The sequence below is a fragment of the Ipomoea nil genome, unplaced genomic scaffold (genome assembly GCF_001879475.1).
Source record: "Ipomoea nil cultivar Tokyo-kokei standard unplaced genomic scaffold, Asagao_1.1 scaffold1421, whole genome shotgun sequence".
NCBI lineage: Eukaryota > Viridiplantae > Streptophyta > Magnoliopsida > Solanales > Convolvulaceae > Ipomoea > Ipomoea nil.
In genome coordinates this window covers 8,799,947-8,821,648 of record NW_017617849.1, presented here as the reverse complement: position 1 = coordinate 8,821,648, position 21,702 = coordinate 8,799,947, and the positions used below count along the sequence as shown (strand labels likewise).

Sequence of the window (21,702 nt, the reverse complement as noted above, 5' to 3'; positions counted from 1 at the left end):
TTGGACAACCCGAATCAATCACATACCTTCCTTTTTTTTTTTTTTTTTTTTTTTTTTTGGTCCTTTGTAAGATCTGAATCTTGCACATTGCACCTAGTAGCAAAATAAAGCTTGTGAAATTAGTTTACTATTAGGCTATCCTTATCCATCAATACTGTCTAACTTTTAAAAATAGGTCCTACTTCCACATCATCATATTTACAATTTGTGCACTATTTTATCTACATCCCTCTAATTATTTCAACACACTTTCAAAAACCATATTTCACATCATATTTAAAAATTACTATATTTCATTATTATTATTATTATTATTATTATTATTATTATTATTATTATTTAATACTCAAAATCGTCCTCGACTATAGTGGTTTTTCTCAATTTCGTCCTAAACGACTTTGGTGACCTAATATCGTCCCAGACTTTTGTGTTTCGCTCAATTTAGTCCTCCATTTGTTATTCCGTCAAATTGGTGTTAAATAAAGGGACAATTCAGTAATGTCAATATTGATCTCTCTTTACTTTCAACTTGTGAAGTGCGAAATTCCTTTTTCTTGTACGAATTACACCCAGAATTACTCCCGGACCTTGCAAATCAAATTTTATATTCGCAGTTTTAGGAGTAATTCTGGGAGTAATTCATAAAAAAAAAAGGATTTCGCAGATCACATGTCTATGAGTAAAGAAATGCCAATATTAAAATTACTGAATTGTCTATTTATTTAACACCAAATGGACAGAATAACAAATGAGGGACTAAATTGAGCAAAAACACAAAAGTCTAGGACTAAATTGAGCGAAACACAAAAGTCTGGGGCGATATTAGGTCACCAAAGTCGTTTAGGACGAAATTGAGAAAAACCACTATAGTCGAGGACGATTTTGGGTATTAACTCTATTATTATTATTAAAACATAATAAAAGCAAAAAAAAAAAAAAAAAAAAAAGTAACAAAAAAATCTCTCTCATATTTAATGCATTGTATGTTGGCCACAATTTCTAAGACTTGCAATCCTTATCTAGCAAGGATTGCAAGCCACATTATACTTAAAAGAAAATTTTAATTAATAAATAGTGACACAACTTATGACATGTCAGCTTGAAAGAAGCAAAATTTTAAGAATGTGGATAGCCTTACCAATACATAAGTTGATCTACTGCAAAATTCAGTAAATTGCAATTGAAAAAATCACAAGTTTACTTCATCAAAAATCTAGTGCATAAGTTTACTTCATAAAAATGCACAACTGCACACGGCCTCTAAAGCTCCCCTAACAATAAATTGATTTAAAATATTTTTAAAGTAGACTTGTGGATTATTGTGAAATAATTTTGTGTATTCAACGTCGCTCAAACACATGACATCTCTTTTGAGAGAGTTATTTCGTATCACTGGACCATAAGGTCATTGGTGTATTATTTATATTTAATTTAATTGGAATTAAAAATATAAATTGAAATACACATAAGCTATGAGTTTGATATATAATGAATTATTGGCAATGATAGGATAGGCTGACGTGCACGAGGTGTGGTTTCTTTTGAATTTAAGGTTGACATTTCAATCGATCATCAATAGAAGATATATACTTTTTTTCTGGTTCATAAGATATCTATTTAGAGTAACTTATATTTGACCTGATTTATATTTATGGAGTTCTTTTTTTAATAACCAGTGTCTAGACGAGATTTTTGTAACACTGTTCAAGAGTATTATGTGTCTCGCTTAGATAAGAATTATTCAGACATCCTTTTACATACTTCGTCGGGTCGGAGTGTGAGGATCCTTAAGGTTAGAAATTCAGCCTTTTGGAATAAGAATTATTTAAGATAAAATTTTGTGATTATCTAACTAATTGTTTGTCCAACTCAATAAAAGTTGTGATTATTAGAGCTTTTCTTGAGTGCTAATGACGGAATCTCTTTCCGTATGTCCTATTATACATTAAATAGTGTAACGAAAAAGAATATAAAATGGGAATTGTGGGCAAGTCAAAATTAGCGAGGGAAGGACAAAAGTTTCTGAACATCACAAAAACGCGAGGGATTAAGTTGAAACAGTTGCATTTTATAGGTCCTGGAAAATAAGAAATTTCCTTCATATTTTTTTCTTTTTTTGCATTTCTCGAAATTCCATTATTATAACTTATCGTAAATTATCGTGTCATACGTTCGTGCGATATTTTATCGGCAAGTAGGGTCCACCGTGACTCAGCTTTGCGCTGGACATCACTCATCTTTCCACTTGCGAACTTCGGGCCCACTGACGTGGATTGCAGTCAATTAACACAATCATTATTATATGGAGTTGTGGACCATATTTTGTATATTACTCCTTATAAATAATGTACATTTAATATATAAATAATATACTTTTAAAATATTAAAAATATATTTTATTTTTAAAAAAATACATTATTTAAATATTAAATGTATATTCAGTATATAAATAATGTATTTTTTAATACATTAAAAATGTACTTTCTTTTATGGTCCATACAACACTATGTAAATCATGGTCCACGTAATAATTTGTCCAACTCAACCTACGTTCACGCAATCCTACGCCCTGTCACTTTTCGGCCCGTAGATTTTTGTAAAGCCCAATTCGGTCATGTTAATGGACATTTTATTTAAATAATTCGAAACAGTTGATAAATAGATGATTATTATTAATGTAATTTTTTATTTTGAAAACATTATTAATAATTATAAATCAATTAGAATAGACTTTGTGGAAGTGTGCTGTATTAAAAAGTTATGGACTGAATTTTGCGGGTGTAATTTAGATCGAATTCAAGTTAATTATATAGAATGGAAATACTTTTGCTCTTATATAATACGGAGTAACTTATATGACAAAGATTTTGGAGTCAAGCGGTATAACTGTGACTCTCTCAAATGAGAAGTCACAGGTTCAAATTATAGTAAAATATTGATTCTTTGTATTTAAATAGGTTAAGAAAATATATATGAACAAAAATTTTATTATAATAAAGTCAATAATACTCAAAAACTATATATGTAGTATTAAATTTATAATTTTTTATAGAGTAAATACCCAAAATGGTCCTTCGACTATAGCTAAATTCACAAATTGGTCCTCAACTTTCAATTTCACCCAATTAAGTCTTTAAGTTTACAATTTTGACACGATTTGGTCCTCCATCTAATTGACCGTTTGTTGACCGTGATCGACGATCTCCAGAAAAACCTTCAGCTCTCGCCGGAGCACGTGGAGGCCTCGAGGATGACGTTGCACCGGTTCGAAAACACGTCGTCTTCTTCGCTCTTGTACGAATTCAACTACATTGAATTCAAAGGGAGGATGAAGAAGGTGACCGGGTTTGGTAGATTGCTTTCGATAGTGGATTCAAATGTAACAGTGCGGTGTGGAAATGCAACCGGAACCTTAAAAAACCGACGATGGACCATGAAATTACATATATATCCTCAAAAATCATAGTCAACAAACGGTCAAATAAACAAAGGACTAAATTGTGTTAAAATTACAAAGTTAAGGACTTAATTGGGTGAAATTGAAAATTGAGGACCAATTTGTGAATTTAGCTATAGTCGATGGACCATTTTAAATATTTACTCTTTTTTATATGAAAGTTATGTTTATCCATCTCATTATTCATATTTATAAGCAGCTTTGGTTTGATGGTGAAGTAGTTGGTAGATGGGACATGGGATGATTTTTTGGACGAGTGATTTTTGAGTTGCCACGTAGACTTCATGAACGTACACGTGCACCGACACTTTCCCGAGCTTTAGGCAGATTCCGAATATTTCCTCATATTTTACTAATTTAGTGTCGGTGTGTATTTCAATTATTATTTTTTTTTGGAGAATGTGTATTTCAATTTTAGCTAGACCATAATTCATGTTTATCATCTCGGGTTTGAACCAAACCCATGAAAAAGTGGCACCAACATAATTGGGTTATATACTCCCAAATCTTACTTCTTTAAATTTATTTCTTGATATAGGAGTTCTCATATCTTAAATTTTTTATGTGAGTTCTTGCAAGAGTGTCTATATTAATATTTTAAGTGTGTGACTAAAATTAACCAGTTATAATATGTACGAATATAATAAGTTTCAATGTGTCTATATATATATATTTGGAAACATGAAATTAATATATCCACAAGTTATTTGGTTGTAAGGTGAGAATTAAGTGAAAAAAGAAAAATTTGTAATTTTGTGAGAAAAAAGGTTCTTTGAGAATCACATCACCGGTGGTACCTCTGGGTCTTTGTTGATGTACTGGAGAGGGCATCTGAGCTGGAAGAGCATCAATAGTTAAGACGGGTGACATCATCAAACTTGTAGAAACATGCTCATAAATGCCATCAAAATAAATACTTCTCCAAATATCGTTTTAAAATAAGCTGGGCTTTTAATATTTTCTCTTATTTTATTCCTATTAATTTTTGAAAATGACATAATTTATCCTTCTTTAATTAACCTAATATCTAAATATTTTCTAACACATTCTTCCGCATCCCAGTTTTTTACCTTAGCTGTTCATCAAGGTGGGAGCCAAGCAGCACTCATCACCATTGTAATGTAATCATCCAAGCATTCAAGGTAATTAAACTCTCTTTTTTTTTTTTTTTTTTTGTTATTTAATTAGAATAGTGTGTGTGACCACTGCCTATCCCTGAATATATGAATATGTGTGTAGGGCGGTGATATATATTGTAGTCGTTTTAATGGGGTCAAGTATCCATTAATATTGAACTAAGTAGAAACTCTTGAGGGGCATATGCTTATATATTTATATTTCTTCATTTCTTTTCCTTCTAAAACTTGTTTGTTTGTAACTTTTAAATTTTTAATACATGTTACTTCTAATTCTACAAGATGACTTCAACAAATGATAATATGAAAGGGAAAAGTTTTAAATGGACCCTTGAAAAGTACTTTGATATTTTGTGAGATTTGTATTAAATACATTCTAAAGTATGGACGTGGATTAATGAAATGAATTGAGATCAAACAAGAGTTTTAATGAAGAGAGAATGGCGTATGTGGAACAATTTGAAGCGTCATGAAACTGGTTTAGAATGAGGTTTTAATATTTAGACCCTAAAGGAGAGATTTGTGGTCTAAACTGTTTGAAGATAATTATGCAAATAGAGAAGGTTGTGTTACACCCACTATGAATTCTCAGGGCAATTTGTGAATAATGAGGAAGGGATTAATGGAAGATGACTATAAAAATTATGATTCTAGAGGTAATGTATTTTCAAAGAATAGCCAATATTCCCCTTAGCCCGACCTATTCCTAAGTGAGAGTTGGGTTTTGCAATTCCTCCCAACCAAACTCTAGAATTTTCGAGAAATTGCAATTCCTCTCTACTAAACATGCCATAAGGGAAAGAAATTCAAGTCGTTTAAACAAATAAGATTAAAAATTGTAATACATTTGAAAATTTTCACTTTCAATGGGCTAAAATTTCACTTTACATGTACAAATATTAACTGCATGTGTATGGTTAATGCTTCACTTCAAACAAGCTTAAATGACAGAAATGGTTGGGATTTGCTGCGGAGTGCCAAGTGCTAACAACATCAAAAGGCTAAAACTAATGAAAGAAAAAGGCAAAAATGGAGATTGCTTTCCAATTGCAGCAACTGGAACAAAGTTGGTGCTACCTCCATAAGATTGATTTGGACACAAGATGGTTACAGATGCACAGTTTCAAACTCTCATCCTCTTAGATGGGCCTTGATCGATGATGGGATCAACCGGAGGCGGCTGAGCCTCCGCTGGCTGGTTTTCTGATGCTTCTGCGGTTGAAGGGCGCGTATAACCATCTGGAAATGGAGGCGGCGGGGGAGCTGGTGGAAGCTGTAAAAGTAGAATAACTCAGTGTTAGAACTAAGAAACATTGGAATTGCTTCATTTTAGAAGTGTTGCTTCAACAGCATTTAGATATATCATCATCCTAAGAGTGGTTACAGTCAAGTAATAATGCAGAATTTCTCAATGAAAAGTGACCAAACTCCACTTTTCTTGTGTACTTAAAGAACTTAAGAATGAGTTCTTATTAGATATCAACTAAAATCATATGTAATTTAACTTTTGTTTCATCCAATACCAAGGCTTGTTGACTCATAAACGATAGGTAAATGCTGTAAAAGGACTAGGATTTCAAGGAATCATGCAAAATGGTGATCTTATAAATATGGTTTTTCGGCTATAATGTCCTACATAGAATCAGATAGGGATCTTTGAGTATATTAAGGTTACCTTGCGTTGTAGAGAAGCAAGAATATGATCTACTCGCTTAAGCTCCTTAAAATCAATAGTCTCTTTCGGAGCCTTTGACTCAGTATGCCCGCTCTCATTTTCAGCATCAACTGTGCAGTTACAGAGACAAGGAAAATATCACCAAAGGGTAAAAAATAAACCACGAATAAACAGAGAAAATTCATCATTTCCCCAAGTGTTCTCTTTGAAATTACTCATGTTTTCATCATTATTCATGCTTCTCATTAGAAACACGATGTAACTTATACATATCAAAGTCTACTAACTATGATTCCTTGAGAATAACAAATTTTTTATGGACATGAAAAAAATTAAAAGGTAAAATATCAAGAGCGAAAGAAGAAAAAGGTTGGTTGTCCGGCACTTCTTTCTGGCTTTTTAAAAATAAATGTATCGATTGCAATTTGATGGCAATAAAGGTTCATGATGCCTTCTATCACCCAAGCAAAAGAAACATGAATGAACAGTTAAGGGCATTTTTTTACGAAGCTTATCCAAAAGTCATTAAGACAATAAGACTTGGAGAAATAAACTCAACTAAGCCTCCATGTCAAACTATTTTACATGCAGGCAGGATTGTATGTTCACATTATGATCGTACTTGAAACTAGGACCCCTCAGTGAATACACAATATGCTATACTCTTACTCTGTAATGTGATAAATAACACAAGAATTTCAAAACATGTTTTTATGTATTTTCCTCTATAGGTCATCAAAATGATATCAAGTGCATCAAATGAAAGCAATAAAGGGAAAAATAAAGAATAAAAAAAGGAAATGAAAGAATATCAAAATACCGTATCCAATCTTTTCCAACTTCGTAGCAGCAAAAGTAAAAGCTTTTGATATGTGAAATAAAGCCCGCCCCTTGCAAAAATTAAAAATCACAACAAAGTAAGTTTCAAGATGAAGAACAGTGAATAAATTGTGTCCAGTAATCTCCTAATGTTCACATCAATGCATATTAGTCTTACAGAATACAACCATTATGATATAGAATAGAGCTCTGCAATCAGTAAATCTCTCAATAATCTCAATATAATCAGTGCTGTAAAATTCAGCCAAGGCGCCCCTAGGCCGAGGGGATTTCAGCCCTAGGCGGCTTTTAGTCAGCCAGCTAGGCGCCCAACTCAGCTGACTCGGAGCCCCAACTTGGCCGAGTGTTTTTTTTTTTTTAATTGAGAATTTAAAAATAGTGAATCCCTAAATGGCTAAAACCAAAAAATATATAAATAAACAGTCTAACATATGTAGTTGACTAGTTTGGGGGACTATAAGCATCTAACAATAATGCCCACTGCCTTTATATATATATATATATATATACACACACACACACACACACATATATAAAATTACTCGGCCAGCCTAGGCGCCCCCGGGCACCCGACTAGCGCCTAACGCCTTCTACAACATTGAATATAATAGAATGCTATTTAAAGGCGAATTAGTTCCACTTTTGGTTCCACAACTATAGTGGCTTCATGAGATCGATGGGAACTTCATGAGATTGGAGGAATATGAGGAATACTGTGAAGTTACAATTTTAACCTCATCTCATACCGAGATTTCACAATTTGGCTGTCAGAGGACTAAAAGTGGCATTGCCACAATAGTTGTGTATCTAAAATGGTCAGGTTTAAAGTGGTGGACCAAAAGGGGTAAGAATGCCTGTTATGAGAGGAAAACGGGGTAAGGTTCGATTCTAATTTGAATCCTTCAGCCAGAAGGAATGAACATTATACTAACAACATTTCTAATAAGTTTCATATTATGCAAAAATGCCTGTTATGAGAGGAAAACGTCATGAAAAATTATCCTCTCAACACTTAAAATTACTTGGAACTTGAAGGAAGTAAAAGATTGATGCAAACCAATGCGCTTTATACTAAACGAACTTTCAGTAAATGCTTTAGACCAACTAAATCAAGCAATGACAGAACAAGTACTGACTAGTCGAGCTGCAAAGACATTGCAAAGCTGGGGAGCTTGGTAAATTGAACCATCCAAGACATAATATGTTAGCATCGGTGTAACTTTCTCAGGACTATCCCTCTTTTGCTTGCGGAAGACAAAAAGATGGGGCTCCATAACTTCGCTAAGCCAGTACTCATTGCCCGTCATTTTGCTGCAGTAGAAATGAGCAGAAATCAAATATATACATATATTGAAAGTTTGAAACCCAAAGTAAAAAAAGTATATGCATTATCACTCACAAGAATTTCCTACTATCAATTGTAATAACTCCCACGGGCAGACAATCAAGTTATGGAAGAGAATAAGGTAATTTACAGCCATGATATCTTCAGTAGCAGCAAAAGATTTAGCTAAGTGATCATAGAACCCTACATTCCCAATTTCCAAGTTTCTTCAACTATGCTATAACACAATTCACAAGTTAGAATTTTGACGGTAGGCCACTGTTTTCTATCTAGATTAAACCATAAATTTAAGATTATGGCTGTATTTGTGTAGACAGTGGAGGAAGAGAGAGCTTACGACAGTTGAGAGATATCGAGGGGGTGAATGGAGCGCATGCGGAGCTGTTCATTATTGCAGGTCCAGTCATAGAAAGGGGAAAGCGCGAAGTAATCGAACACCAAGTTTCTATCCAGCGGGTAGGTGTTCAGCCACAGCTGATCCCTGAAGCATATCCCGGTCATATCCGTCCCAGGCGGCTGCGGCGGCGCCGGTACGCCTCCATCTAAATTCGGATTCCCCATCGCCGCGTTAGGCGGAACCATCGGCGTATTCGCCATTGTAGATACGCGTTTCCTTTAACCGAGGTTATAACAGTTGGAGTGAATTTCAGCAGTGATTGTTGATTGCCTCTTGTATTAATTTATTCGGTGAACGCTCGCAACGGTGTTTCAACGGTTATTCGCCGGATAATTTGTAACCCAGTTAGCCTGAAACTCCCGGCGATTGAAACATAATCACTTTTTCATTTTCCTTTGTGTCTGTAGCTTCTGCTGCTTATGCCATGGCTGCAGATCTGATACTGTTACCAAATACCAAAGAGGAGACGAAGGCCGTGCGTTTGTATATGCTTAAGGTTCTATCTTTAATAAAACTAGAATATCAAAAAAAAAAAAAAACAAAAAAAAAAAAAAAAAACACTTTGGGCCTCTTGTTGAGATATCGGAAGAAGATAATTGGGCTCGATTATTGATCTTTTGGGCTCTATATTTTTATATTTGTTTGAAATGATGAAATTTTATTGTCACAAAGTTATCAAAAATCACAGTCACTATTTAAATGTGTGTCTAAAATAAATAGATCTTGTGATCCAAGCAGGTAAAGGAACACTTTGACCCTAATTGGATCAACATAGGTTGCACATAGCTAACTGGTTCAAGTTTAAGGGTGCGTATGGAGTAAACATTGTGTTGTGTTTGTGATCTTAGCTATTAAAGGATCACATTGATCCTAGCCAACAAAAGAACACAAAGAGGTAAACCACCATAAGTTGCTCATAGTTAACTGATTCGAATTTAAGGGTGTGCACGAAATAAATTCAATTTTGTGGCCCTAGGCTCCTAACTAGCAAATGAACATCCTGACTCTAGTCGTCAAAGGAACACAAAAATTGAAGTAAACCAATGTAAATTACCTATTATTGACAGACTCAAATCATAAGGCCAATAGAATATTTTCACCATAAATTAAACTTAAAATCTTATGATTATTAAATTAATAGGCTAATCACTTGAATGGGTTGTACAACTATTACATTAATTAAAGTCTTATATACCTCGGTGAACCAAATACAAAATTACTTGAATGGGTTGTACAACTATTACATTAATTAAAGAAGTCTTATATACCTCGGTGAACCAAATACAAAATTACAATTGTGTGACATTACATATCATTATTAACATCATCCTAACAAGTAAACCATGATCACTAAATATTGTAGGATAACATTTACTTGTCCTCTGAACCGGAGTATGTATTACGTGATTATATGACGTTAGCAATATTTAGAATTGAGGCCTGTGGAATTGAAATTTGGCCTCTTCTCCTCCATCCCCACACCCACTCTCTAGCCTCAGCATTTTCCTCCACAAAACAAAACTTTGGTGCCTAAACTTGCATCTTTTTCACCAAATAATTCTGTCAAAATCACTTTTGCTGGAAAATTTAATTTCTTCATCATCATTTCCCCCTAGCAATTTCAATTTTCCAGTCTCCCAATCCAAAGTTCTTGATTTCATTCCTATTCCGGGCTTGTTTGCATATATCAACGTAACCTTAGCTTCTTCCGAGGAAACTAACGTACGAGGAATATAATCGGTGCGTTCGTACGTGCATGCATGGCTTCATGATGCAGAGACGGCCATTAAACTTGTGCAATTTCTGGCGTCGATCGGTTCTGTTTATTCGTCCATGTTTGGTTCATATATGCGTGTGATGAAAGGGGGGAAACCTTAAAGATCCATAAAAATGGCGGATAGTAAATTGGGCGGAGACGATGCGATTACGAGCAAAAACCCTCAGAGCAGCGTGACGTGCGTGTACCAAACGCACATCGGCGGCTACTGGCGGAACGTGACGGTGATATGGAACAAGAACATGATGAACCACAGCCTGATCATAACGGTGGACAGCGTGGAAAGCGACGACCACGCCACCTGCAAAATCGACCTAAAACCTTGGCATTTCTGGGCGAAGAAGGGGTACAAGACGTTCGAGGTGGACGGGTACCAGCTGGAGACGTACTGGGATCTCCGGTCCGCGAAATTCGCCGGCGGCCCGGAGCCGGGCGGGGATTTCTACGTGGCGCTGGTGTCGGAGGAGGAGGTGGTGATGCTGTTAGGGGACTACAAGAAAAAGGCCTTCAAGAGAACCAAGGCGCGGCCGGCGCTGGTGGAGGCGGTGCAGTTTTACAAGAAAGAACACGTCTCCGGGAAGAAGAGTTTCTCGACGCGGGCGAAACTGGACCACAGAATGAAGGAGAGCGAGATCGTGGTGGAGAGCTCCACGACGGGGCCGAAGGAGCCGGAGATGTGGATCAGCATCGACGGGATTGTGCTCATTCACGTCAAGAATCTGCAGTGGAAATTCCGGGGGAACCAGACCGTGCTGGTTAACAAGCTGCCGGTTCAGGTGTTCTGGGACGTGCATAATTGGCTGTTTTGCCTGCCGGGGGTGCCGGATCACGGGCTGTTTATATTCAAGCCGGAGGGGGCGACGGACGGGGAGAGTGACGCCGAGGAGACCTGCAGCGCCGGCGGCGACAGCGAGTGCAGCACGGATAGCAGGTATTACTCCGCGCAGAGCCACGCCTCCGCCACGCCGTTTTGCCTTTTCTTGTATGCGTGGAAGCTTGAGTGATCTGAGGGAGGGAGATCATCGGAAATTTGTGGGTACATCTTGATCTATCCGTAGTACAATTTTCCGGCGACCGCCGGTTTTTTTGAACTTAAGCCTCCAAATTCTTCTCAATTTGTAAATCATGTATATATTCTTCATAATTTTATAGACAAATCTTCATAATTTTATCACGTAACATCCACAATCAAAATACTAAAATTTAAAATTTCTCATAAAAAAATAAAGAGATCATGAAATGGGATGGAAGACTAATCACTATATAAGTAAAACATAATTTTGGTATATATTAGAAATCATGAGTTTAATTCTTACTAATGTGCATTGCACATATTTTAATGTTAAAATAATTGTTGACTTTGACATTATACGAGGGAATTAATGTTTGAATTGTTTATCATGGTGGTTTTATATATAATAACATATGGAATAATGTTCCGGCCAGGTGTACTCAACAAAAAAATGTTCCGGCCAGGTAGACTCTTGCCGGCCGGCTATTATCCTAGTCCCAATATCCCTATGACTACACTAAGTCGACGATCCATTCATTAATCAACGCCGATAAAGACGGGAAGGATGTTCATCCAGACCTATTAGCAATTAAGGATTATAAAATGTGGGCAACTAAGTATTATAAAATTGCTCCCAACAGGTAGTCGAGTTGAGGGAGCAATATTTTCATATCTAAATGACTAGTGCAATGGACTGCGAGGTCTTCCTAACACATTATATACCTTCATGTGTGATTTCCAAGATATTACACATAATGGAGTCACCCCAAAAAGTCTTCCTTGTACAATTTACCTCTCGTGTATAGTAGATCAATATTTATTTAATGTACGCCATTGGATATTGACTATATATACTTGAGTTCTCTACCTCACCCAAAAAAAAAAAAAAGTCATAAAATTTCATTCTCAAATATAATATTTGTTGTTGTTTTATCATATATAACTGGCACTATTATTGGACAATGCTGCAAGATAAGTATTTCTTTTAGTTTCCTCATAATTTCCACAAGTTGACTATGGTTGTCGTGTATATATATATATTATATTAATCTCAAATATTCTATATTATAGTTTATATTGTACCAGGTTGTAATTTGTAAACAAAAATTTAAGAGAATGAGATGTGGCAGATTGCTTCTTCTTTTTCTTTTACAAAAAAAAAAGTGCAATCACTATTTGAGAATGTGCACTAATACTCGGTTTATAATAACACTCAGCTCGCATTAAGAATTAAGAAAAATTTGACTAAAAAGATATTGACAAAAATGAAATCCGTGCCTTTATAAGAGAATTATACTTCACATACATACCTAGCTATCCTGTGTCAAAACATTATTAATTAGTTATTTTTGTCTTATACGAAGCACTAATAAAATACAAAAATACAAATATTTAGTTCGTGCAAGTTCATCATGTACACCACTCCTTTGAAGAACATTTAAGTATAGGCCGCCAGATCACAAAGAAAACACCATTCTCCACTATATATGCATTTAGCCAAGATTCAATAATTCTTAAAATTCACGACTTGGGTTAGTTTCCAATGATGTTGAAAATAATACTCCTGTTTGCGGCGTTCCTAGCTGCTCTTGCTGTTCTTGTCCACTCCCAAGATGATCAATCAGGTTTGTATAATTGAGTCATTCAAAATCATATTTCTTAAGAATTTGGAGTGTTATATTTTCTTGTTTTCTATGGCTTCTGATCTCTCCAGGCTTCGTAAGCATCGACTGTGGACTCCCGGAAGGCTCCAATTACACTGATCCGATTACCGGAATACGTTACGTCTCCGACGCCGGCTTCGCCGACTCCGGCACCGTCAACAACATATCCTCCTCGTACGTCACCGGCGATCTCATTCGCCAGTTCCTCACCGTCAGAAGCTTCCCGGAAGGACCAAGAAACTGCTACACCGTTCGACCTCCCAAGTCGAAATTCCGAACCAAATACTTAATCAGGGCGAGGTTCTTGTACGGAAACTACGACGGCCAAAACCAGGTTCCGACGTTTGACCTCCACCTCGGAGCTGATCGCTGGAAAACCATCACTCTGGAAGATGCATCAACCCCGCACTCCACGGAGATGATACATGTGATGTCGTCGGATTTTCTGCACGTCTGTCTTGTTAACACCGGCGCCGGAACGCCGTTCATTTCTGCGCTGGAGCTCAGGCTGCTCAACGAGGATGGGCTTTTCGCTATGTACCCGACGGTGAACGGATCGCTGCAACTTTACGGCCGCATTGATCTTGGCTCCACATCCAATCAATTTATTAGGTAGTATATAACCACTGCTTCAATTTGGTATCAGAGCCAGATCAAAGGTCATGAGTTTGAATCTTGCGTCACGACTACGGTGACAGAATAAAATTTTAGTTAATTAAGTTCAATTATTACCAGATTTAACGGAACGAATTGAACACCGTATGTAGGTATAAAGACGACAGATGGGATCGGATATGGAAGCCATTTACCTTTGACGGAATGAGGATACTAAACAATACCTCTGCAAAAATCAAATACGACGGATTTGATCCCTACATAGTACCGGAGAAAGTGATGAAGACGGCGGGGGAGATAGTAGAAAGCAACAGCAGTCTGCCGGCGTTCTTCTGGAAACCAGACAACTTCGACGATGAGTTTTACATGTACATGCACTTTGCAGAACTTCAACAGCTGCCCAAAAACCAGATCCGACAATTCAACATATATCTCAACGATAATCTCTGGTTCGGGAATTACAGTCCCAGGTATCTACGACCCGGCACTGTTTTCAGCGACAAACCTGAGAATCAATCCTTCAGGTACAACGTTGTTTTGAACAGAACCGGGAATTCTACTCTTCCGCCGATCATCAACGCAGTTGAGGTGTACAAAGTCACATATATTTTGCTCAATCAAACAGCTGACCAAGATGGTAAGCCTTTAACTTTTTAGTTGATACAAAACACTGTCTTTAATTTTACCTTTTTAGTTGATACGAAACATGTCTTTCAATATCAGTGACGGCTATAAGGTACATCAAATCGATCTATGGAGTGACGAAAAACTGGCAAGGAGATCCATGTTATCCCCAAGAATACTCATGGATCGGTCTCAACTGCAGCTATGATGGCAACAATTCTCCCAGGATAATATCCTTGTAATTAAGCCTTTAATTAATTTTCTGGGAATTGAGATTCTATGATGCCGATATATATGTTCACAATTATTTATGATGCTTAATTAATCTGCAGGAACCTGGCCTCGAGTGGGTTGACAGGGGAGATATCTCCCTATTTATCCAGTCTTTCCTCGTTACAACTTCTGTAAGCTCGAAGCTAACTGTTAATACAATCTTCTACCCATGTTTAATTTTCCATTTTTAATGATTTTTTTACTGGATTTTCATTCAGGGATTTGTCGAACAATGATTTGACAGGGAAGATACCTGGTTTTCTTGCACAGTTACCCTCCCTGAGAGTGCTGTAAGTCATCACTTAGATATATGAATGTATGAAGAGTAATGAATTATATTGCGTTTAACTAGATGCAGTTGACATGACTGTACTTTACTTCTCCAGAAACTTGAAGGGGAACAATTTCACCGGTCCGATCCCGCCGGAACTCATAGCCAAGGCCAAAACCGGTTCACTGTTGTTGAGCTTTGATCAAAGTGACGGCAAAGACGATATAAGTGTTTGTCAGTCCGGTCCATGCAATAATAATAATAATAATAATAATGGCGACGGCAAAGAGAAGAAGAAACACAATAAGTTCGTTGTTCCTGTGGCTGCATCAGTTTCTTTTGTTCTGCTTGTACTAATATCAACCTTGTTCATCATGAGAAGAGGAAGCAAGCAAAAAGGTATGCGGTATAATAGAACCATAAGATTCTTTTTTTTTTTTGGTAAGGAGAAATTTCCCGTCACTATTGAATAATGTAGACAGGATCAAACCACAAAAAAATCAATAAACTGTCCACATTGAGAGTCAGTACAGTCAAACTTGTAACATGTTACAAAGTCAACAACCTAACCTTTCGACCATTTAGAAAATACTAAACTCTTAAAAATTGGTCACATGATTGACCCAGGACACAGGAAGGTTGGGAATGGAAGTGTGACAGTTCCGGCAAGTAGTGAGGCGGCGGCTGTGAAGATAGAATTGAGAAACCGGCAGTTTACATATTCTGAAATCCTCCGAATGACAAATAATTTCGAGACAGTCATTGGGAAAGGAGGGTTTGGAACGGTTTACCTCGGTTTCACAGAAGATCGTCGAGTGGCTGTTAAAATGTTATCTCCATCTTCTGTTCAGGGTTACAAAGAATTCCAGGCTGAGGTGAGTATCAATAAGTTTTCTTAATTGGTTTAAACTGCTGATTCGATCTCTTTGTGGTCCTTTACTAGTTACATTAGGACATATATGATCGATGATGTTTAATTTTAATATAATGTTGTATGAATTGCTGCATGCAGGCCAGTCTTCTAATGAATGTTCATCACAAAAACCTCACCTCTCTTGTTGGGTATTGCATTGAGGGAACCAATCTAGGAATCGTTTATGAGTACATGGCCAATGGAAGCTTAGACAAACATTTGTCAGGTATACATATATACATATACATGAAAAGTAACTATCCCTCCGATCCATAACTGACAGAGATTATCGAAAATTTTCAATTTTTTGGATCAAAATTTGAATTTGTACTTGTTAATCTCTGCAATGCAGGTAAAACCCCACATGTTTTGACATGGGAAGACCGCATTAGAATTGCATCGGATGCAGCAGAAGGTATACAAACTACTCCACCAATCTCCATATATAGTCAGAAATAGTGACTTTGTAGTTAAAGTGGTTGGTATTAAGCATACAATATATAAATTAAACATATGTAAATATTAGTATAACTATAGATTTTTAGTTAAGACAAAACACATATTTCAATTATTAGAAGATTGGTCAGAAAGGTCATTTTTACTATTTTAAATGAGTAGTTAAAATTAGCAACCCAAGGTTTTCTTTTATTATCAAAACCCTAGATTTTGGATAGTCAAAACTTTCTAGTTCTCTAGTTGTGTATATATATATATATATATATATATATATATATATATATATATACACATACTTATTTGTGCATGAGATATATGCCTTGAATTGTATGTATATTATATTGTAGGGTTGGAATACCTACATCATGGTTGCAAGCCACCAATTGTGCATAGGGATATCAAGACCACAAATATTTTACTAGATGACACATTGCAAGCCAAATTATCCGATCTGGGCTTGTCTAGGGTTTTTCCCGCAGAAGGTGGAACTCACGTAACAACTATCGTTGCAGGAACTCCTGGGTATCTCGATCCCGAGTACGTGACACTCTTATTTCACATGCGGCATTAATTAATAGTCTTCAAGATGTAATTGATCGAATTTTGTAATGTGTTTTAATTTATAGGTATTACACGACGAATAGGTTAACGGAGAAGAGTGACGTGTATAGTTTCGGAGTTGTGCTTTTGGAGATCATAACAGGTAGAAATCCATTAGGAGAAAGCGACAATATCTATGTGGTTAAGTGGGTTACTACAATGTTGGAAGACAATGGAGATATTGCAAGTATCGTGGATCCAAGGTTAGTCGAAAACTTCGACATTAATTCTGCATGGAAAGTGGTTGAATTAGGAATGGCGTGCGTAGAACATGATTCAGCAAATAGGCCAACCATGGCTTCGGTGGCATCTGAGCTAAAGATGTGTTTAATGGAGATCACTACTAGCCGTAGCGACCAGCCGACGGTAGAAAGAAATGACGACTCAATGCCTCTTAATGTGGAAAGTGATTTATACCCCAGTGCATGTTAGATAGCTATTTGCATGTACTTATAATCGAGTTATCAAATGTGGAATAAACTCGTGTTTGAATATTTGTGAGTTGTGATGTATGTTCATCAATGCGAACTTCATATTTCAAGTTATCTCAATCTCAATGGTACTAGACGTACTCTTTTTATATATATGAAAACTTAATTTTTGTACAAGGACTTAATTGAAATGATTATGGTTGATTTGAGTCGGTTTGTGATTTTTTTTTTGCCAGAACTATAAGGTGATTTAATTTCACCCAAATCTATCACACCAAATTTATAGAATAAAATCTTTCATACTATATATATCTGGTTATAAAAAGAAGAGTCCAGCCTTATCAAAATTCCTACCATCCACTTTGCACGGAAACAATCTATCTCTAACTTTTGGATGAGACTCCCCATCAACATATATAAGATCGATGCATAATTTTACACGTGCCCATTTCAACAGCAAAGTGAAAGAATCATGACACCATATATAATAGAATCAAAGAATATCGTTAATTATTATTACTTGGTATATAGTAATGTTAAGAATGAAAGCTACGACATGAATGCATATGTTGTCAAAAATGAATCGGAGTTGACCGGAAACTATAATCACGGACCACTTCATAATCTAACGAGGAAGGTAAAAACAAGAATTTTAATTACATGGAAGAGAAGGGAGAGGCGAGAGAGAGGGAAACGGAAGGGGTTGGCGTCTCTCTTAAAAATGTAATCTTTAACAGATTTTTCGTTAAAAGATTGGCAGAATTTAATAATGTCTGCACATGTGGCCGTAAGCTATCCCACTTGTTCGGCAACTGTTCCTAAAGGGAGAGAGAGAGAGAGAGGACGACTCGTTGTTTGTGTTTTTTCACCAAATTTTCTATTGCCGTTTTCTCCTGTCACTCCTTTCATTTGTTTGGCCATAGAACCTCCACGGCTTCAAACGTTGTTTGCTCTATCGTGTTTGGACCCCACATTGCTCTGTTGTTTTATTCTCCTTCTCTTCTATTTGTTGAAATGTGATCCTCTCCAGTCTCCCCAGATTCCCCTCTATCAAATCACTCAACCCTGGCCTAAAAGAAAATATCCGGAAGGAAAAGAACAGAATAGTGCGTGCTTACTATCTTTTTCACCTCCTGGGTTATGATATTTATGTTTCTTGTGTTGTGTTTTGCTAGAAAGGTTTGATCTTTTTGAGGTGGCGCATTCTGGGTGTTGGGGCATTTGATTGTTGTGTTAGCTGTGGTTGATGCTTGGCATTCTTGAAAGCTCAAATTCTGGGAATGTGGTGGTGGAATTGAGAAAGGGGAAGATGAGAGGTGGGAAAGAAGAAGAGAAGAAGATGGATCCTATGTTTCCCAGGCTGCATATAAAGAATGCTGCAGAGAGAGGAGGGCCTAGGGCACCTCCAAGGAACAAAATGGCTCTTAGTGAACAGCCTGCAGTTTCCCTACCACCCCAGAGGCTCAATCCTGACCTTCCATCAATCTCAATGCTGCCTCTCCCTCCTGCCAATTCCCCTACTTCCATCCCTGGACCATCTTCCAGTAATGTGAGTCCAACATTAGATGTTTTCTTTGTTGTCTGATAATGAATCTCAATCTGTCTGTGTTGAAATGTTGTGCTTATATGTATGTGTTTCTTTTGATTCATAGTTATATATGGACTGTGGATGCTAAGTCTGATCTTGCACTTATAATGTTAAGCCAGCCAGCCATTATTCCCACCTAGGAATATAACATTGTCATCACCTAGGAGTCTGAAAACCAGATTAATTCTACATATGTTCTGCTGTATCAGTTAGATTGTCCTTAAACACCATGGTTTAGTTTAGTTGGAAAACAGTTTGTTTTTGGTTAAGTTCTCATATTTCTGATATGGCTATGAAAATTAGGGCTTCCTGATCTGCTTATTTGACATCTTAAAGTGATTGTAGGTCGGTTCTACTGAGAAAATGTTCCCTCCTTTCTGCTATCCGCCTGGCTCGTCTCACTGGACTGGGATATCTCATCCCTACTCTAGCGGCATTCATTTTGCAGCTGGTGAACCGAGTTTTGCAACGCCAAGAAATCCAGATGTAGCGCCAATGGCATCTCTGAATTATCAGTGTTTTAGCGTTAAAGGGCATTTGCCTAGCTCGGAGTGTATACCATTTCAGCCTTGCAATTTACCATACTCTAGTAATAGCTTTTCTGGTGTGAAGCTTGGAAATGGTGGTGATTTTAGTGTTCCAGCATTTCATCAAATAGGGAAACATGTAAATTGTGGGAATGTACAGCAAAACGGGGAGAAAGAAAAGGATACGTTCTCGAGCTCCAACTCTTATCAGAAGTTTCGTTGTAGTTCTGAGAAACAATCTAAAGATCGAGTTACAGAGAACCTCGATATGAGCCAAACAAGGAAGCACCACGCTTCTTTCGTACCATCATCTACTAGGGAGAAGTCTTTGATCAACGTAGATTCAAGTTCAGTAGCTAGAACTAGGAGTGGGGAGCCTGCACCCCAATCGAAGAACCAAAAAGAGAGATTATACAGTCTGGGAGATGATGATATAAACAGAATTCATAATTATAGTTCAGAGTTTCAAGATGAATGTAGGGTTCTGCAAGAGAACAAGAGCAATGGAGATGGTGAATATGAGAAGTCTGCTAAAAAGAGAAGTGCTTCCATGATGGAAGATCTTTCATGCTCTCGAAGACCAAATGGGATAGAATTTGTAAATAAATGCCCTGATGAACAGGACCATGGATCTTTTCAAAACGAGGAAACCTCGGATGCCTCTGCAGTAAACTCAACATCTATTGTAAATTTATCCCCCGCCGATATAGTAAGAATGCTAGGCCAAAAGCTATTCTGGAAAGCAAGGAGGACCATTCTGCAGTAAGTACCCTCCTTCAGTGTCTTAGTTTTGGCACATGTTCTATAATAATGTCTGTCTTAACTCCTGACATTCTATTTTCAGTCAGCAAAGGATGTTTGTGCTACAGATTTTTGAGCTGCACAGGTTGATAAAGGTACTAACTTCCAAACTGTTTGTAGATACATTGGTATTTCGTGTGGGGAAGAGGATCTAATACTTGCTAATATTCGAGCAGGTGCAGAGAATGGTTGCTCGTTCACCAGAGATATTATTCGAAGATAACTTGTATGTTTCGAAAAAGAATTTACTATCCAATAATGCTGAGGAATCTCCTACCCCAAAGACGATTATGGGGGATGGAGGAGCAGACAAAACAAACGAGAAAATGGTTCCTGTCTGCAATGATACTCCCAAGAATCCCGGGATGCCAGCATTGGCATCTCCTGGTGCTGAAGCAAAATCGGGGGCTTGGTGCTTCCAGCCCCCTCCTGGGAATCAGTGGCTAGTTCCTGTAAGATCACCTTCAGAAGGGCTCGTTTACAAACCGTATTCTGGTCCTTGTCCTCCACCGGGGGGGATATTGGCGCCTCTTTATGGCGGGGGTTGCAAGCCACTAAACCTGTCAGCTGTTGGTGGAAACTACCTGAACACACCTTATGGTACAGGAATTGGGATTTTCTCGACCCCTCCTGTTGGTCAGGCCTACTTCCAACCATATCCCATGCCCGTGATGAATCCCTCCGGCTCACCCTCAGCTATGGACCTGCTTGCACGAGCTAGTTCTAGTGCCTGGGAGATTGTCCCATCATCCAGAAGCCAGAAGAGCGGGATCGTATCAAATGGTGCTCAAAGTTTGCAGACAGACAGAGGAGGGAGTGACCTGCAAGGAAGCACTGCAAGTAGTCCTTCTGAGAGGGACGCGCTTTCCCTCTTCCCCACCACGCCAGCCACCGACGCCCCTCCACCCCAGAATCAGATCTCCGAGCAGCGGATTCAGGTGATCAAGGTTGTGCCTCACAACCCCAACACAGCACCAGAATCTGCAGCTCGAATCTTCAAGTCCATTCAAGAAGAAAGGAAACAACACTGACTTATATACCCTTTGCTTTAATTTGCAGTAAGACTAACCACCATTCTTGCTATTTACATTCCTGTAATCATGTTGTTCATCTTTCTTTTGATTATATATATACATACTGTTAAATGTAAATATATCATCTCTTTTGTGAAATGGCCAGTGCAGCAGCCATTGGTTTTATTCAATGTATTTGGTATCTTCTCTTTGTGTTGTGTATTATATCCCATTCAAGATTTTATCAAAGCTATTCTTTCCTTGTGATCTATAAAAGAGTATTCATC

At 37.3% G+C, this 21,702-nt stretch overlaps 4 protein-coding genes across 7 annotated transcripts; 3 read left to right on the top strand and 1 right to left on the bottom strand.

The window, feature by feature from the left end:
- Positions 1 to 5,417: 5,417 nt before the first annotated feature.
- On the bottom strand, positions 5,418 to 9,333 carry LOC109188437 (mediator of RNA polymerase II transcription subunit 6). Its single transcript, XM_019339125.1, has 5 exons — positions 8,791 to 9,333; positions 8,245 to 8,419; positions 7,089 to 7,158; positions 6,269 to 6,378; positions 5,418 to 5,866 (listed from the first exon to the last, which is right to left on the bottom strand). The coding sequence occupies exons 1-5, from the start codon at positions 9,048 to 9,050 to the stop codon at positions 5,717 to 5,719; spliced, it is 765 nt and encodes a 254-aa protein (XP_019194670.1). The 5' UTR covers positions 9,051 to 9,333; the 3' UTR covers positions 5,418 to 5,716.
- Positions 9,334 to 10,321: 988 nt separating this feature from the next.
- Positions 10,322 to 11,654, top strand: LOC109187608. The gene has a single exon (XM_019337842.1). It carries the CDS (start codon positions 10,741 to 10,743, stop codon positions 11,629 to 11,631), a length of 891 nt encoding a protein of 296 aa, XP_019193387.1. The 5' UTR covers positions 10,322 to 10,740; the 3' UTR covers positions 11,632 to 11,654.
- A 1,488-nt stretch (positions 11,655 to 13,142) lies between these two features.
- Positions 13,143 to 17,549, top strand: LOC109187565 (putative leucine-rich repeat receptor-like protein kinase At2g19210). Of its 2 annotated transcripts, none has more exons than XM_019337790.1 (12): positions 13,143 to 13,264; positions 13,354 to 13,915; positions 14,071 to 14,555; positions 14,642 to 14,780; positions 14,875 to 14,946; positions 15,034 to 15,105; positions 15,202 to 15,485; positions 15,714 to 15,961; positions 16,099 to 16,225; positions 16,352 to 16,414; positions 16,803 to 16,992; positions 17,100 to 17,549. In XM_019337790.1, exons 1-12 carry the CDS (start codon positions 13,183 to 13,185, stop codon positions 17,485 to 17,487), a joined length of 2,712 nt encoding a protein of 903 aa, XP_019193335.1. In that variant the 5' UTR covers positions 13,143 to 13,182; the 3' UTR covers positions 17,488 to 17,549. The 2 variants fall into 2 exon arrangements, with proteins under 2 accessions (XP_019193335.1, XP_019193334.1); XM_019337789.1 differs by having other exon boundaries at positions 13,144 to 13,264; positions 17,082 to 17,549.
- A 956-nt stretch (positions 17,550 to 18,505) lies between these two features.
- LOC109187267 (protein HEADING DATE 3B-like) lies at positions 18,506 to 21,691 on the top strand. 3 transcript variants are annotated; one of them, XM_019337441.1, is made up of 5 exons: positions 18,506 to 19,035; positions 19,420 to 19,967; positions 20,058 to 20,363; positions 20,446 to 20,497; positions 20,579 to 21,691. In XM_019337441.1, exons 1-5 carry the CDS (start codon positions 18,733 to 18,735, stop codon positions 21,431 to 21,433), a joined length of 2,064 nt encoding a protein of 687 aa, XP_019192986.1. In that variant the 5' UTR covers positions 18,506 to 18,732; the 3' UTR covers positions 21,434 to 21,691. The 3 variants fall into 3 exon arrangements, with proteins under 3 accessions (XP_019192986.1, XP_019192985.1, XP_019192987.1); XM_019337440.1 differs by having other exon boundaries at positions 19,420 to 20,363; XM_019337442.1 differs by having other exon boundaries at positions 18,958 to 19,035; positions 19,411 to 20,363.
- Positions 21,692 to 21,702: the final 11 nt, after the last annotated feature.

What these genes read in the sequence shown, in the direction of transcription:
- LOC109187608 (XM_019337842.1), top strand. Translation starts at nt 10,741, where the DNA reads ATGGCGGATAGTAAATTGGGCGGAGACGATGCGATTACGAGCAAAAAC.
- LOC109187565 (XM_019337789.1), top strand. Translation starts at nt 13,183, where the DNA reads ATGATGTTGAAAATAATACTCCTGTTTGCGGCGTTCCTAGCTGCTCTT. An exon ending in CTTTCCTCGTTACAACTTCT is followed by an intron (nt 14,947 to 15,033) that starts GTAAGCTCGAAG and finishes ATTTTCATTCAG; the next exon opens with GGATTTGTCGAACAATGATT. An exon ending in AAGAGGAAGCAAGCAAAAAG is followed by an intron (nt 15,486 to 15,713) that starts GTATGCGGTATA and finishes TGATTGACCCAG; the next exon opens with GACACAGGAAGGTTGGGAAT.
- LOC109188437 (XM_019339125.1), bottom strand. Translation starts at nt 9,050, where the DNA reads ATGGCGAATACGCCGATGGTTCCGCCTAACGCGGCGATGGGGAATCCG. An exon ending in CTCGATATCTCTCAACTGTC is followed by an intron (nt 8,420 to 8,790) that starts GTAAGCTCTCTC and finishes TTTCTACTGCAG; the next exon opens with CAAAATGACGGGCAATGAGT. An exon ending in ATGTCTTTGCAGCTCGACTA is followed by an intron (nt 7,159 to 8,244) that starts GTCAGTACTTGT and finishes AATTTTTGCAAG; the next exon opens with GGGCGGGCTTTATTTCACAT.
- LOC109187267 (XM_019337440.1), top strand. Translation starts at nt 18,733, where the DNA reads ATGCTTGGCATTCTTGAAAGCTCAAATTCTGGGAATGTGGTGGTGGAA. An exon ending in CTGGACCATCTTCCAGTAAT is followed by an intron (nt 19,036 to 19,419) that starts GTGAGTCCAACA and finishes AAGTGATTGTAG; the next exon opens with GTCGGTTCTACTGAGAAAAT. An exon ending in AGCTGCACAGGTTGATAAAG is followed by an intron (nt 20,498 to 20,578) that starts GTACTAACTTCC and finishes ATATTCGAGCAG; the next exon opens with GTGCAGAGAATGGTTGCTCG.